General features: G+C 42.5%; 1 protein-coding gene across 1 annotated transcript in view; it reads left to right on the top strand.

The window, feature by feature from the left end:
• The first annotated feature begins 1,065 nt into the window (after positions 1-1,065).
• The window catches only part of SINHCAF (SIN3-HDAC complex associated factor), a 29,590-nt gene continuing 15,224 nt past the window's right edge, over positions 1,066-15,431 (top strand). The window contains exons 1-2 of the mRNA XM_055573190.1: positions 1,066-1,343; positions 15,107-15,254. Of these exons, the coding sequence (XP_055429165.1) occupies positions 15,127-15,254 (128 nt within the window). The 5' untranslated portion in view covers positions 1,066-1,343; positions 15,107-15,126. The remainder of the gene's footprint in view (positions 1,344-15,106; positions 15,255-15,431) is intronic.

Genomic DNA, 15,431 nt, shown 5'->3' with positions numbered 1-15,431 from the left:
TTAAGTTTTATGGTTGATGTCCACACTTTTGTATCCTGGGACCAATATCAAGTTTCCGGGAAAAACATCCTTGCTCTCTCCCCATGTCCCTCAATCATTAAGTCAGGGTCTCAGCTTGTTGTTGGTGTTAAATGTGTTCTGGGAATAAAGATGTATCTCAATTATTCTTTCTGCATTTTTCACTTATCAATCTGAGATTTACTTCAGCTTTTCCAGGTTTTTTCCTATCCTGAGGCAAGAAGCATTTAGATTGTTTATTATATATTCCACAAGGGAAAGTCTGCATTTAACTGGCTACTTTTTCAATTCCCAAGACCATCAGTTAGTAGAATCAATATTATTTCTGGGTGAGTGGAACAACCTTTACTAGCAGCTGGAGGTGGTATGTACATTTCTAGCTAGATTACTGACTTCCCACTAACTAGTCTATTAGGAAAACGACACTGTTCCCACGGAAATTAACAACCATTCAATTCAGGCTTGAAATCTTAAGGCTGAAGTGGAGAAAAAATTGGATTGTCATGGGTTCTGTTACTGTTTGAGGAGGGCAGACAGGAGTTAGTGAATGGAGTGTCAAAATCGGACTTTACTAAATGACTCATTAAAACTGCAAGACGAAACTCTACTGGCTCCAGAAGATTAAAACAGAAAAAAGATTCAAAAACCTGTTTTCAAACAAAATTTAGCAAATGTGGGAAACATATAAATTCAGTCTGGATACTTGCAAGACCACCTCCCCTATCACTCAGGCCAGAAACCGGGCACAGGTATGAGAACTTTGCAAAAACAGCTTTCAAAACTATTTTCTAACGCGAAACGGTGTGCGTGAAGAGCTTCGGAGTGGAAAACACTTCACGCAGTCTAGTATTCTCCCTGGGTTGCTAACCTCTCCGCCTTTCCCATCCCGCCACTCCCACTTGGCCGCCGCCTCAAGGCAGAGGGCGTTTGTTTACGTGACGTCAGCCGTAGTAAGCAGTCCCCGCCCCCGTTTCCCTCTGGCCGCCGCGTTTCCCGCGCCACGGCGCTTCTCCCCTTAAAAGGACAATAGAGGCCTCGGGAGCGCGCTCGGCCGCCGGGCCTTTTCCCCTCCCAGCCCTCGACGCGCGCGCGCCCGTATGCAAATAAGTTCGATTCAGGAGAATTTTGTACCGGGAGCCGCGCGTGCGCAGAGGGAAAGCGGAATCTACACCTTCCCCGCCAGCGGTAGCAACTGCAGAACTGCAGGAGACAATCTTTCTAGACAAGGCAGTTGAGGAGGAGGGAGCGATTGAAGGGGGGGTTGACTTGGCGTGCACTGCGCCCCTCGGGAACGTTATTGCGCGTGGAACGGCTGCTTTTGGAAGGTGAGTAACTCGAACCATTACTGTGGTGCAAAACTGTCTCACGAGGCTTTGATTTCAGAGTGGTTTCTTTTCTCTTTTCACCTCACCTCACTACCTCCCCCAGTCCTTCTACAGACACACGCACACATTTATACACACAGGAAGTTTTGTCTTGGAGATGGCATTTCGGGGAGCGCTGTTTTCGTGATCTTCAGACCCCAGATTCTTTTGTATCTGCATGTTTAGTGTGCCCTTTTTAATTGGGGAGGTTATTTGAGGAAAAGCGAAAGTCTTGGGGTGGGGGAAGTGAACGGAGCCAGGAAAGGGGTGAGGAGTCGCCAGAGTTGAGGGATCCACGTTGAAGGTGACAATGACTTTTCGCAGCCGCAGTGTTCGCTGGCGAAAGGGAGCCCGGTGGCTTAAAGGCCCCAGAGAAAAGGACTTGCTGGCGATTGCAGAGGGGCCCCGGGTCTGTGCACCCGCGTGGGCGCGCGCCCGGGAGTGGCCGGGCGCCGTTGTTGGCCCTCGTGGTTTAGTTTCTTGCGGCCCCTCGCGCGTGTTGTCATGAGGGTGGACAATGAACGCCCCTTGCTCGGAAACTAAGTTGCCGCCTACTTGAGAGCTGGAGGGCGGAGGGGGTTTAAATCGGCCTTTCGGGTCGGTGCCGGCGTGGCCATAGTGCACGCGGGTGGCGTTGTCCGCCCAACTCCGGAGGGATGCGGATGCGACAATGAGCAACACGCGGCCGCTCGGAAGCGGCCCCGGCTCGCAAACGCCTCTCCTCGGGCCGCGCCCAGACAGCGCGGGCGTGCGGGGTGTCGGTGGAGCCCCAAGTTTGGTTCGCAAATTTATTCACCTGTAGCGTATAAAGTGGGCGCCGCGGAGCTCTCTAGGGCGACGGTGTGCGGCTTAAGATGGCTAGTCGGAGCCGAGTTGACTCCGGGATGGAGGCAGCGGCGTTGTCTGCGCATGAGGAGTGCGGGAACTCTGGAGGGCACTGCTTTTTGTGGGGAGCGTGACAGACCACGTGCTGGGGCTGCGACCCCGGTTTGGTCCGGGGTCCGACTGAGTGTCGGGCTCGCGGTCAGCGGGGAGATGTGGGCGCTGTCGGGGCTGCCCGGCCGGACAATGTGACTTGCTGATGATGGCGTCTTGCCAGTTTAAAAAGCAGAATGAAAGTCGCCAACTCTCGGCCGGTGCGGGGCGGGGGATTCGGGCGTTTCTCATCAAGGACATTGCAAAACTTTGATTAAATGGGCCTACTGCTTGGGGAGGACGGCGGGACCAGCCCCAGACTCCCGGGGCGCCGGGTCCGGACCCTTCCCCTGGGCGATCGTCAAGTGTCTCCCCCAGGGAAACAGTCCCACGCCCCTGATGCTGCACGTAGGCAGCGCCCGGCTGGACAGAAAACAAAGAGCTGCATGTGCCGATGCGGGCCCGGCCGGCGCTGGAGGCGGCCGCCTTGCAGGCCGGGCCCTCCTAAGTTCGGGCGAGTTTCGGGAGGGGCTTTTGTCCCTCGGCCCCTCGCGGGGAAACTTTGGCGACGCTACTTGTGCGCGGTGCGGTGCCGGAGCGCGTGGGGGGAGACGGCGTGCTTCCTCGCGGCGGGCGGCCGAGGGGCAGCAGTCGGGGCTTGGCGCTGGAGCCGGGGCGCCGGGTGCCGCGACGGCCGAGGGCCCGGGAGAGAGCGGCCGCGAGGGCTCGGCCCGCTCCCCGGGGCCGGAGCCTGCGTCTGGGAGGTCTGTGGATCCGCCTTTGAAGTCGAACTGTTGCCATGTTTGAATTACGTCAGGGCAAAGCCATGAGGAGGAACAAGCCCCGGCAGCACGGCGTGCGGGAGGCGCGGCCTGCGGGAGGCGCCGGGCCGGCCGGGTGGGCGGGCGCGGGGCCCGTTGTTCCGGCGCAGGTGAGGGAGGCGGCGGAGAGGGACGCGCTTCCCTCTCGCCGCCACCCCCTCCCCTGCGGGCAGCTCTCCACTGGAACTTTCCTCCCGACCCCAGCTGCTGTATTTACCCACGGGTCCGCCGGGGAGCTGTTCTGTTTGCTGCCTGGGTGTCTCTCTCTCGGCCGTCGCCGCGTGCCCGGGGGGAAGCGCAGCCTGGGGCCACCGCGGAGGACTGGGGCGGGACGGGGAGGCATTTTGCTGCTTTCGGGGAAACCGGCGAGCACCCCTTCCCCCCAGCCGAGCCGCGGCCCGCACGTTCAGGGGACCCAGCCCCGACGACACCCAAAAAGCAACCGCAGCGAACTTCGGGGCTCCCGTTGTCCTACAAAGGGAAGTGAGGACTGTGGGCAAACCGTGCGTGCAGCTCTGGTCTTTGTGTGTTTACGTGTGGGAGGGGGGGCCGGCTGTGGCCAGGGCTGTTTTGGTTGGGGAGGTGCTACTTGGGGTGGTCGCGCGGTGCAGAGTTTGTTCTGGTAACTCTGACCCCTACTAGGTTTCTTTGTTTTTATTTTCTCTCTCTAATCTTCGATTACTCCAGGCACCCGGAAGACCAGGAATTACTGTGTAGCCAAACATGAACCCAGTGCTAGACAGTTTCTCCCCAACCGTCCTTCCGCGCACTCCTCACTCACATTATCGTAAGGAAGCTTAAGAAAAGTCCCTCCGCCCCAACCCCGCCTTTCTCCTAATAATTTTTTTTTTAAATAAATTTGACCTTGTCATTAAAAGTACTCAAAGCACCTGTTTTTTAACTGGAGTTTGTCACTCTTGAAGAGCGTTTTCATAATTTATGTTACAAAACCGAAAACGTTTATTAGTTGCTCAATCTGAATAAACTTCTGGGACTTTGTTTCTGGTGGCTATGGCATTTAAAGTATTTACGTAATGGTTTGGGCAAGGGGGAATCTTTTGGCCTAAAGGTGTGCTCAGCTCAGGTTCCTGCGTTATCTTTGGACGACCTTGAAGAAGCTAGCACGTAGGAGTTAGGCCTTTCTAGGAGATTTTTTGTGGGGGCTGGGGAGGAAGCTACTCAAGGGGATGATACAAGGTAACGGCTAGCTGTCCCTGCTAGCTTTTCCTAGTTCCTGAGAACTGGGATTGACCTGCTGGTTACCCCTCTTAGATTTTCTTTTCAAGCTAACTTTTTTTTTTGGTATGTGGCCCCAGGCATAGCTCAGAAATTATGCTGGTTTGACACATGGATGCTTCTTTGGTATTTGGGGTTTGCTTGCAGTCTAGACATCCGATAAGCAGCACCGTGTCTGTTTCTTTCCTTATTGCTCTTGTATTTTGATCATGTTTAAGGGTTAGAATCTAAAAGTGGCCTTTACTGAAAAATAAAAATATCCTTTGAGGGCCACGCCCACACATACCAGACTATCCATACAAATTGAAACCAGTTTTGTGCTTTCATTGTTAAGCTATTCAGTATACTCTTTTCGCCCAAGTTTTGGTTGACCGAATGACAAATACCTAAAGGCTGCCAATATTAGTACATTTCTGAAATGAATAGAAACATCTTGTCAAGAGAATGAGAAACTTCAGATTTAATAACCTTATGGCTTTCCTTTGGGGAGTTATTTCTCTGGGTCAGGTATTTATTAATAAAACGCATATGAGGAGCTTTGCCAATACACTGAGATTCTTTAATTTGTTTTCTTAATTAGTATTTCATAGCCGAGTTACAGCTAGATTTCAGTGTTCTGAGAAACTTCAAATGTATCTAGAGTTTAAGGCTTCTGTTTTAAATATCAGATGATATGTGCAGCAGAGATTTGGTTTATCAAGGTAAATGAGTTGAGAGTGGGAAAGACACAGACAAGGTCTCTGCTGCCTTCTCGTTTTGCATTACTTTTGCAAGAGATTGGAGATTAAAAGTTCAATACATAGTATGTTCTAGAATCTTGGGTGGGCCTCAAGACTGCTGTTGCAAAGTACTATTCTGTATATCTGGAACCTGAATGATCAGTTTTTTCTCTAGAGTTGGCAGTCAGACCCTGGGAAAACCTGGCTCATAAGCTCCCAGTCAGGCAGATTTATGTCACAAAAGCATTTTGAGAATGATTTTCCATGTAAAATAAGTTTCTCACTGGGAAAAACTTAAAAGCTAATTTGAAATGTAGACCAACGTCATAAGCTGTTGCAAGGACAAATTAATTTACTGTGCTAGGCACATAGTAGGTTGCTTTAAAAGTATTACATTTTTTTCCCCTAAGCAGTGCTAGGCATATAATTGGCTAAGAAGGAGGGAAGTATATTTGTTGAGGCACTAGGTTAGTGTTCAGAAGTCTATGGGGTTGAAAAGATGTGATCCAAAGACGCTTGGTTTCCAAAGACGTGATCATCTTAAGCAAGTCACTTTGTTTGTAGTCAGATTTTGTCATCTGCAAAATAGCAATAATCATACCTGGTTCTCAGGGATGTAAATAAGTAAATCATGTTCTTGGTAATACAACCTGTTGTCCTCACAACTTTGGAAAGTAGATATTTTGCAGAAGACAAAACAGGTTTGGATCAGTTTCCTTGCTGGAATACATAATTTAGTAAATGAGAAGTGGAAAGAATAATTGTTTTTGGCCCCATCCCCCACCTTCAGAAACTGTTTCTGGGAAGGCACTGCCTTAAACTCCTGGTTGCCAATCTAATTCTGATTCAACCAGGTAACATCAGAAAGTCCAGTGGATATCTAGAAAATACCATCTTCTTTCTGATTTGTCCACAAGAGTGTCCTGTTATAAATTGAAAATATTTTGTTATCTTTTGGTTCTCCAGTTTCTCTTTTTCAGTTTCCCTTTTAATTGAATCTGCAACTGAGTGGTTTTCTGTATTATGGAAATGCAGCTAATCCAAAAGAAGGGAGTTTATTTTCAAGGGAGAGTTTTCTTTTTGTACTAGAAATATAGAAGTCACAGACACATTTGCTATTACATATTCAAGTAAAAAAGTTGCAGTTTAACTAAAATAATTTTTTTAGCTTCATATTTAGTTGTTTCCACCTACTATAAGTTTGCTTTGGCTTAATGTTATTTTAATTTGGTTGATGTTAATGTATGCTGAGTTTAAATAGCTCTCGTTTTGAGATTCATTTCTACACACATTGTTCTCTTAATCCTCCCTTCCTCTACACATGCCTGCTTGAAATCAGCAAGAAATATTTTTTCTACCAATTGTTATGAAAACGTTGACTTGTTTACTATTAGTCTTTTCTGATTCAAGTCATTCATTTGGTTTATATTTCTTGGAAATCTTTAAAGCCCACTTTTTTTGGGGGGGTGCAAAAGTCTAGAAACTAAATGTTAAAGAAAAATGACATTGTTCACAACATCAGTTTTTTTTTTTAAATGCCCGTCTTTATTGTGGACACCATTCCTATTTCATGCCCTTAAAAACACTGTTCAACTCCATTTTGTCTACCCCACACTTCTTAGCAAGTTCCACCCAGTTCTGTATACGATGTACAGTCAGCACCTGGTTGTAATGTAAGACTTATTAATTGTTTCTGTCCTGTAACAGTTTATCATTGAGTAGAGGGAGCAATCCCCTGGAGGAAGGCATGGCAACCCACTCCAGTATTCTTGCCTGGAGAATCTCCACGGACAGAGGAGCCTGGTGGGCTACAGTCCATGGGGTTGCAGAGTCTGACACCAGTGATTGACTAAGCACAGAGGGAACAATACCTTAAACTTAAGTACGTGAAATCCAGTGTGTTTGTTAGGAATGGAAAGGTTTTGTAAAAAGATGTAATTCTCAAGTAATTTCTTAGGTTAAGAGGATGAAGGAGAGACCATTTGGACAGAAATAGCAGCCTTAAGTATTGATGTGGCTAGTTATTAAGGTTGATTTGACACTCCTGGAATATCAGAATTCTATGTTGGGAGTAGCTGGTAGACGGGACTAGATCCTGAAAAGCTTTGAATTTCTTGCCAAGGAGTTTGGATATTATCCTGATACCCAAGTGTTGGTACCTTGAAAGGAATATTAATATTTGAACTTTTTAGGACGATACCACCTATTTGAAGGATGTAGCCTTATAAGTCAGTTATGAGGCTCTGACAGAAATTCAGACACTGTAATGAGGGACAGACAGACAATGGGATGGAAGGAACGTGAACCAGAGAAGTGAGAGTAGAAGCAGATGCTCCAGGACTTCATCATGGAGATGGTAGAGATCTTGCAGAAGATGAGAAGGGAGAGCCTGGTTGACTTTCAGATTTTTTATGTGATTATATGGATTAAAGCCAGGTTAGGTGAACACACAAAGAATGTGTTTGGAAGAGAAGACTATATAATCAGGAGGGCATTGCATTTAAAGGTTAGGACTGCCAGTCCTTGTGCTTCAGAGAGCTTTAGGAACTTTCCTGAGATTTGGGTTAGACCAGCTATGAGCTTTCTTAACATTTTTGTCAAGTTTGAAAATGGAGAACAACCTTCATGGAAAGGAATATGGTCATTTCATAAACTTAAAATCTCTGGAAATTTTAAGTTCCTCCTTCCCCACAAACTTGTTCTTAAAACCTTCAGAAATCAGGATTCTACCCTCATTTTAGTTAGTTGGGTGTGTCTTGGGACAGGTAAGAGTTTATATTTCTATAATGTGCAAGTCATAAATTTAAGGAAATAAATGGTATACATACACTGATGTTTTCATATTCTTGCTCCACAGCATTCCTGGAAAGTAGAAGTAAGATTTTACCCTAATATTACAGAGGACAAAAAATTTGAGGTGACTGTCTATTCACTTGTAAAGACACAAGCAGAAATATAGACTCCAGTTTGACTTCTTCATCACACTCATAATAGTCACATTTCTTAACTAATAATCATACTTTAAAAGCAAATAAATACTATCCTCCCAACCTTTAACTTTCTCATTCACTGGAATTTCTCCTAATCTGGTATTGGAATACCCAGTTTTGTTTTGTTTTTACAGTATCAAAATGGGAAGACCTAGTATTTGGTTTTACACTAAAACTCAGAGACCTGGATTTGTGATTTTTATTTTTAGCCTGTGCTATGTCAGCTGAAGACTTAATTTCTGAGTTTGACCCCTTTCCTGTAGGAGGAGTTCTAGGGTCTTCTACTGAGCGTAGATTCCATAGGCAGCACTGGATAAATATTTTATCATATAATTTCTCAGTCTGGGTACATGTTTGGAGAAGCTTTTGGCAGACAAGTGGGCATCCACCACCTCTTTCTGTTTTTCTCCAGGCAAGTTTAAATTTTTAAATTTCACTTGAAAAAGTGAATTAATAAATTCGGAAACTTTGGTGTTGGGATGTGGATAGGTATCTACTAGAAGCAGGTAAAAGGAAATAGTAGTGTTTGATTGCCCCATGGTTTTCCTTAAGCACTGCTGAAACATCTTTTTGTAGGGGAATACTGTAACCAAGTGGCCTAGCAGTGGGAGAACAAAACAATCCTATTTGACCCTTTGTGAAGAGTGTTGCTACAGTCACACTGTTAGTGTTTCCTAGAACCTGTACTTACATGTGATTAAAGATAGCATACCGTTGACTAAAATGGTGTCGAAGGTGGCATTACCAGTTTCAGGCACTCGAGATGGCACTTAACTTTGGATCATAAGTGCTTTTTCGTATTTATTTCTCTTCCTTTCCCATAATCATGCCGTTTAAAGTTCAGCTCTAAAAAATGCATCTCCTTCCCTTCAGAGTTGTCTTTGGTTGCTTGGTTCCTTTCCTCTTTGTTCACTGCTGTTTCCTTCCCACTTTACAAATCTTTTGCTTGTCTCGTCTCTGCAGTTTCCTTCCCATTCTGTTCTCTCTGTTCTGATTTTACTAGTCTATTCTGTATGCTCTCTTGTGGAATATATTTGCTAATGTGTATCTCTTCATCTGTATGTCTTTGAGGAAGTTTATATAAGTTCTTTGGGCTTTTTCAGATTCCTCTTTAGTTAAGTCAAGATATGTGATGATGACTAAAGTTTTGGGGTGTGCTGCTCTTTATTAAAAAAAAAAATAGTATAGAAGGGAGTAAAGTGAAAGTAAACCTCCTTCATCCTTGCACCCCTCAGAGACCGTTGCTAGTTATTGGTTCTTAAACGTCTATTTTAAAAAGCCAGGTTGTGTATTCAAGATCTCATTAAAAACATACTATATAACAAGATATCTTAAAAAACTTCCCTCCCTGCACATGTTGTAGATCTACTGCCTTCTTTTAAGGGCTGAAAGGGTATCCTGTAGTATGAAGACACCATACTTTAACCAGTCTGAGAATCCATGGACATTTACATTGTGGTGCAGTGGTAAAGAATCTGCCTGGCAGTGCAGGAGATACAGGAGATGTGGGGTCGATCCTTGGGTCAGGAAGATTCCCTGGAGGAGGAAATGGCAACTCTAGTATTTTTTCCCAGAAAATTCCATGGACAGAGAAGACTGGCTGGCTATAGTCCAAGGGGTCACAAAGAGCTGGACACAGTGCCTGAGCATGTATGCACGCACACTATTTTATGTGTGCTTTTTTTAGAAAAGAAGTCTAGGTCATTTGGTTTTTTAGAAAAAATGATTAGAAGCTATACGGTTTGGTCTCTTGAAAATGAAGAACAATTGAGAAATGTTTTAATTTGGGAGGTTGCACCCCTAATTTGTGCGTCAGAATTTCACTTCTCAAGATGGTATGGACAAGTTACAACGGTAACTATGAAAGCTGATTTATCATCATCTTTGGCATATTTACTTCTGTTTTCTTCTACCTGGTCTATCCAGTGCATTTTGAATTTTGAAAAAACAATTTTAAAACATTTGTTTATTTTGTTTCTTGGATGTGTTGCGTCGTCTTTGCTGCACTGGAACTTTCTCTGGCGCAGCAAGCTGGGCTGCTCTCTAGCGTGGTGCGCGAGCTTCTCACTGCGGTGGCCTCTCTTGTTGTGGAGCGTGGACTCTAGGCAGGGCGTGCAGCCTCAGCAGCTGTGGCACAGGGCACGTGGAATCTTCTTGGATGAGGGTTGGAACCCATGTCTCTGCGTTGGCAGGCGAATTTTTAACCACTGGACCACCAGGGAAGCCCCTGAAAGGTATTTTTGAATATAAGAAAAACAACTACCCAGAAGGAATCTAGAAAATGGAATTGGGAAAGTTATTACATTGGAGGAGCTATTGGTGTCCTTCAAAGCATACCAACTGAGGTGAACCTAATGGATGTTACATACATCATAATAAGAACCTTCTCCATTTTCCTAAGTGTTAATTAAAATCACACCCTTATCAGATTTGAAAGATAAGAAAATACTCTGCAGAATTAAGATCTTAATCTCACTGTCTCCTAATTCCATGTTAGAAAGGGTACTAAAAGCTCTAAAATTTGCATTTTTCAAGATTCTTCATACTGTTTCTTAGTTTATACCAAATCATACTGTTCCTTAGTTGATACCAAATCAAGTATTTGGTATTACTAAAAATTAAAAGAGATCATCTTTAAGCTTGGAACTATCAGAAAACTTCTTATACAGCCTTTTACTATTGGTTGTGAAGATTACTTCACCATCATGTTATCCTGTGCTCGGCAAACTTACATTACGTGTGCTATATTAAGTGTACTAAGACATCATCCTGCTCTTTGGGTTCATAGTCTCATTAAATCAGATTAGAATTGGCTCTTTTGTATCTTGATAAACAGTGGTTACTTCACGCTTTCCTTGCTTCAACACTAAGGATGCATTTCCCCATCCTTTCATTAAGTTGATCATTGAATTTTTATGAAATTTACAGTTTTAAAGTAGATGAAACCCCAGTAAGTCAATCAAAACAAATGTTCAAAATTGATTGTTGTATTTTAAAAACTCACATTGCTGTCTCTGTATGCTATTTGTTCATGTAATTACAGTTATTTCTCTTATGGCTTTTGCTGACTTAGCTATTAACTTTAATCTCTGAGATTGAATTAAATTGGACAGAACAGTAATTTCAGCATGGTTGGTTTGTCTTTAACTGTTATAATATTTTTTAAAAATTGTGACTTTTTGGCTGACAGTAGGTAAAGAAATGTCAGTGAAAGTGCTTTATCAAACATGAAGTACTGTACAAATGACAGTTTTTTAAAAAACTTTAATCCACACATTTATTGAGTACATATTACATGATTGACAATATTCTAGGTGCTGAGGTTACAAAGATGAATAAAGTCAAGAGAATTCCAAACCCAATCTTTTTATTTTTAGAAACAAGCTTATTGTAATAATTTATATATCATAAAATTCACTCTCAAAGTATACAATTCAGTAGCTTTTAGTATATTTAGAGTTTTGCAACCACCGCTACTGTCTGTTTTTAGAAGGCAAATGACAGTTTTTAAATCAGCATTTTAAGTCTTTTATTTTTGCCTTTATTTCAAAGGTAAAATTTTTTCTGATTCTGCAAATACTTGCTTAAGGGTGATATTATATGGAGTCTACTCTCATCTGTAACTATTCATCAATTAGGAAGCAGATGGCATTGGCTTCCTTCTATTAAAGCACTGCTGAGTGATGTGACATCTGTAAGAATACATGCAAAAATCACTAATAATTTGAACAAATAGGTTGTTCTGGAGGAATCATTTAATATTGCACAAATGTAAGCTTAGGAAAGAAATACTCTTTTTTAAAAACTGAAGTTGATTCAGTTTTATTGTTACTTATTATTTTTATTATGTTAATTTCAGGTGTACAAAACAACATAGTGAATCAGTGTTTTATAGGGAAGAAGTATTCTAAAGACCACTTAGTTTGTTGAGATAATAGAAATCCCAAGTTTAAAATCAAATTGTGCCATGCTCACTCACAACCTTCTCAAATATATAAAGTAACTTGGTTTCAGAGCCATTTTGTGTCTAGTTTTTTCCCAGAGATTAGATAAGATTTTTTATTTTTTGAAACATTAGTGGGTCTGTAGGTTTTGTGAAAACTTTCACTCTCTGGCCTCCCCAAAGCTCAAAATGGTTAAACACCAATCACTGCTTAAGTGGGTTGCTTGTAAACAAAGCCCAAAATGAAACCCCTGTGTATTTACTGCAGATTCCCAGGTGCCTCTCAAGTGCAGGAATAAGCTCAGAAAAGGTTTACTAGGTTTATTAAGTAATCATCCATTAAAAGGCTCATGTGCTTGTGTGTTGCATCAGGACAGGTGCCTGCCTCCTTGCTGCACTTAGCACTGAAAGAGGGTGAGCCCTAGAATTCAGACTCCCCACTCAGCTGTTTAGGCAGAGAATTTTGTCAGGAAAAACAAGGTTGCAGAGCTACTTAAAAGATATCAACCAGAAGACATCAGGCTATTAGATTTTCTCTGATGTCTAAGAAGAACATTTCTCAGGCTGAAGAGTGGATTGTTTCACTTACTCTTGGGTAAGTTTTGTGGCGATTCCTACCACCAACAAAAATTGATTCACAATTGCTGCTGATGAAAAGGAAAGTAATATTTAGCTATAGCCTTAATATTCCCTAGGAGCTTGCCAGCATGATAACTGGCACAAACTATGACTTCTTGGTCAAATCCAGCCTCAGTGAAGGTAGTAGTTCATATCTTGGAGATGACCTGAGTTTTTTATAGTTTTGATAGTATGTTTATTATTTGTGGAAGGAAGGGGATTGTGAGGGTAGAATAGTCTGTCCTGTAATGGGATTTGGCCTGTGTATTAATGGAATGAACTGGCCTTTCTTGCTGTACTTCCTCTGTCCTTGCTGAGTAGGGAGGTTGAAGTTTCCTGGAGCTATTGATGAAGCTGGCGACTGCTGGAGGATCTGTGGACTTTTGACCTTGATGATAATGGGAAGGTATTAGGGGAATTTGGAGAGGCCGCAGGTTGGTGTAATGACTAGAAAGAGTTGTGTTACATTTTTGCCTCAAAACAGGAATATACAAATTAAAGCAGTAGCTTCTACTTTCTTAGTACTTCTTTTAAAGTTTGTATAAACCTGTGTCTTTTGACATTGTTTTTTCCAAAGCAGTGCATGGCCATTTTCTTCAGGAGGCAATTTTCTTTTCATTTATCATGTGAATTTTTGTTAGACTGAAAAAAAAAATCTACCTCATTTCACAGGTCTATGCCTTTTCCTACTATATATCGAGCACCTTCCTCATTTTTTTCCTTTCAAAAACGTCTCACTTAATGAAAACAGTTATCTTAATCAACTAGAAACATTATGTTCTTATTTGTTTTAACAATTCTTAAACTAACTTTTAGTTTAGAATTGACTATTGAAATGCATCAGTGGCCTTCTGATCCATCATATCTTTCTTTTACTTGCCTCTCAAAAACATCAAAGAACCACTAGTCCCTGTTTAAAAGGAAAACTTAAGTGTTTGGCTAATTATTTGCTGATAAATTATTTTCTTGAAAGCAAATTTTAAATCCTTTGTATTTCAGAATTGCTTCATCTCAAACACACACACGCACACACACAGAGTCTGATGATTTGGTTATTTTTCTAAATCACTTTCATAAATACTGTGGTATGGCTAACCAGAATTGGAGTGGAATGAGGTTAGGGAAAAGGTCATTCAAAGACAAACACCAAGGCTTTTGTTTTACTCATATATTTGAGTGTATTTCTAAAAGAACTTTAAAAAGGATGGCATTCCTTTTAAAACGTGGTTATAACTCCTAAAACTGTGGATACAAATCTAGTTCATTTTAATTATTTTCTCTTATGCTTTATGTGATGTGTGTGTGTGTGTGTGTGTGTGAGTGTGAGTGTGCACACACCCACACGCACACACACACAGAGGCCCTGCTCTGGATTTGTCCTTTGGGGTTTAGTTTCTGTTCATTACATTTTCATCACCTCTTAGTCCAGATGTTTTGTGAAGTTGGTCCTTGGTTTGGATATTCTAAATTATTTATAAGGTATATGTTTACTACCAGCTGCCTTTTTGTTGCAACCAGCCCTGGAGTTCTTTCTTCCTTCCTTGATGGATGTTGAGGGTTTTTTTGATCATGGAAATCACAGTTTATCTCACTCTACATTTTTGAACATCTGCCTCCCACTCTTACAGCTTTCAGGCACAGCACCTCATTGAAGAACTTCAAAAACCTCTGTAACGACTGAGGGGCAGACCACTGGTCAGGCAACATGAGCTCACTCTTAATCTGTCTTAATGATTTATGAAATGAGCATTCTTAAACTATAACACTAGTTTTTTTATGTTTTACATCCTCCTTTCCGTAGTTTCAATTCAAGGATAACTTGCCTGCTTAGAACTTCCCGTTTATCACAGAAGAAAGCCCCTCTGATTTCCCATAGGGCAAAGTAGTGTGGGTTGATGCATTGAGCTACTTGTGTGCTTAGTGTCAGATTGTAGTCCTGTGGTAAATGCTCAGAACTTTCCCAGAGGGGAATCACAGTAATGCAAACATGCAGAGTAAAAAGGGGTACCTTTAATTTTAGGACGTGTCCTCCAATATGTATGATTCCGGTGTTTCCCAGGATAGTGGAGAGAGAGTTTGTTGTATTCTCTACTTTGTTGTTGGGCAGTCAGTCAGTTGTATTTGACTCTTTGCAACCCCATGGACTGCAGCACGCTAGTCTTCTCTGTCCTTCTCTTCTTAGAATCTTGAATTTTAGAAAATGCCTGCTTCCTGCAGTTTTAGAGTGAGTTTTTACCAGGATAGTAGAAGGAGGTAGGAGAAGCTTTGTTATATATCTGAACTGTTCTGTTTGTTTTAGACACTTGGTGTGCTCGTGTGCCAAGAATTGAGGTAGATTCAAGAGGTCTTCACCAGAGCCCTCCTGTCTGGCTTGGTCATGTAATACCATGTTGCAGGGGGAGGGGTGGAGCAGAGAGCTTGCTTTTAATGGTTTCTTGTTATAGCCCTCAACAAAGCTGTGTCAATTCCCTTGGCTTTACAGGCTATTGCCCAGAAGAAAAGATGTTTGGTTTTCACAAGCCAAAGATGTACCGAAGTATAGAGGGCTGCTGTATTTGCAGAGCTAAATCCTCCAGTTCTCGATTCACTGACAGTAAACGCTATGAAAAGGATTTCCAGAGCTGTTTTGGGTAAGATCATGTGATGTTTGTACCATTTTTAGAGTGAAAAAGATCACAGTATAAGGAAATATTTCTAAGCAAAGGGGTTGGAACAGTGCAATAATAATTAAAATCACTCATATTCTAATCTAGGTTGTTTCAAGGCACTTGCTCTTAAATCCAAACAATACTGAAAGCATACCTTTT

This window comes from Bubalus kerabau, chromosome 1 (assembly GCF_029407905.1).
Source record: "Bubalus kerabau isolate K-KA32 ecotype Philippines breed swamp buffalo chromosome 1, PCC_UOA_SB_1v2, whole genome shotgun sequence".
In the NCBI taxonomy this organism is placed as follows: Eukaryota; Metazoa; Chordata; class Mammalia; order Artiodactyla; family Bovidae; genus Bubalus; species Bubalus kerabau.
Note: the sequence above shows the minus strand (reverse complement) of the source record. Positions and strands in the feature narration are given on the sequence as shown.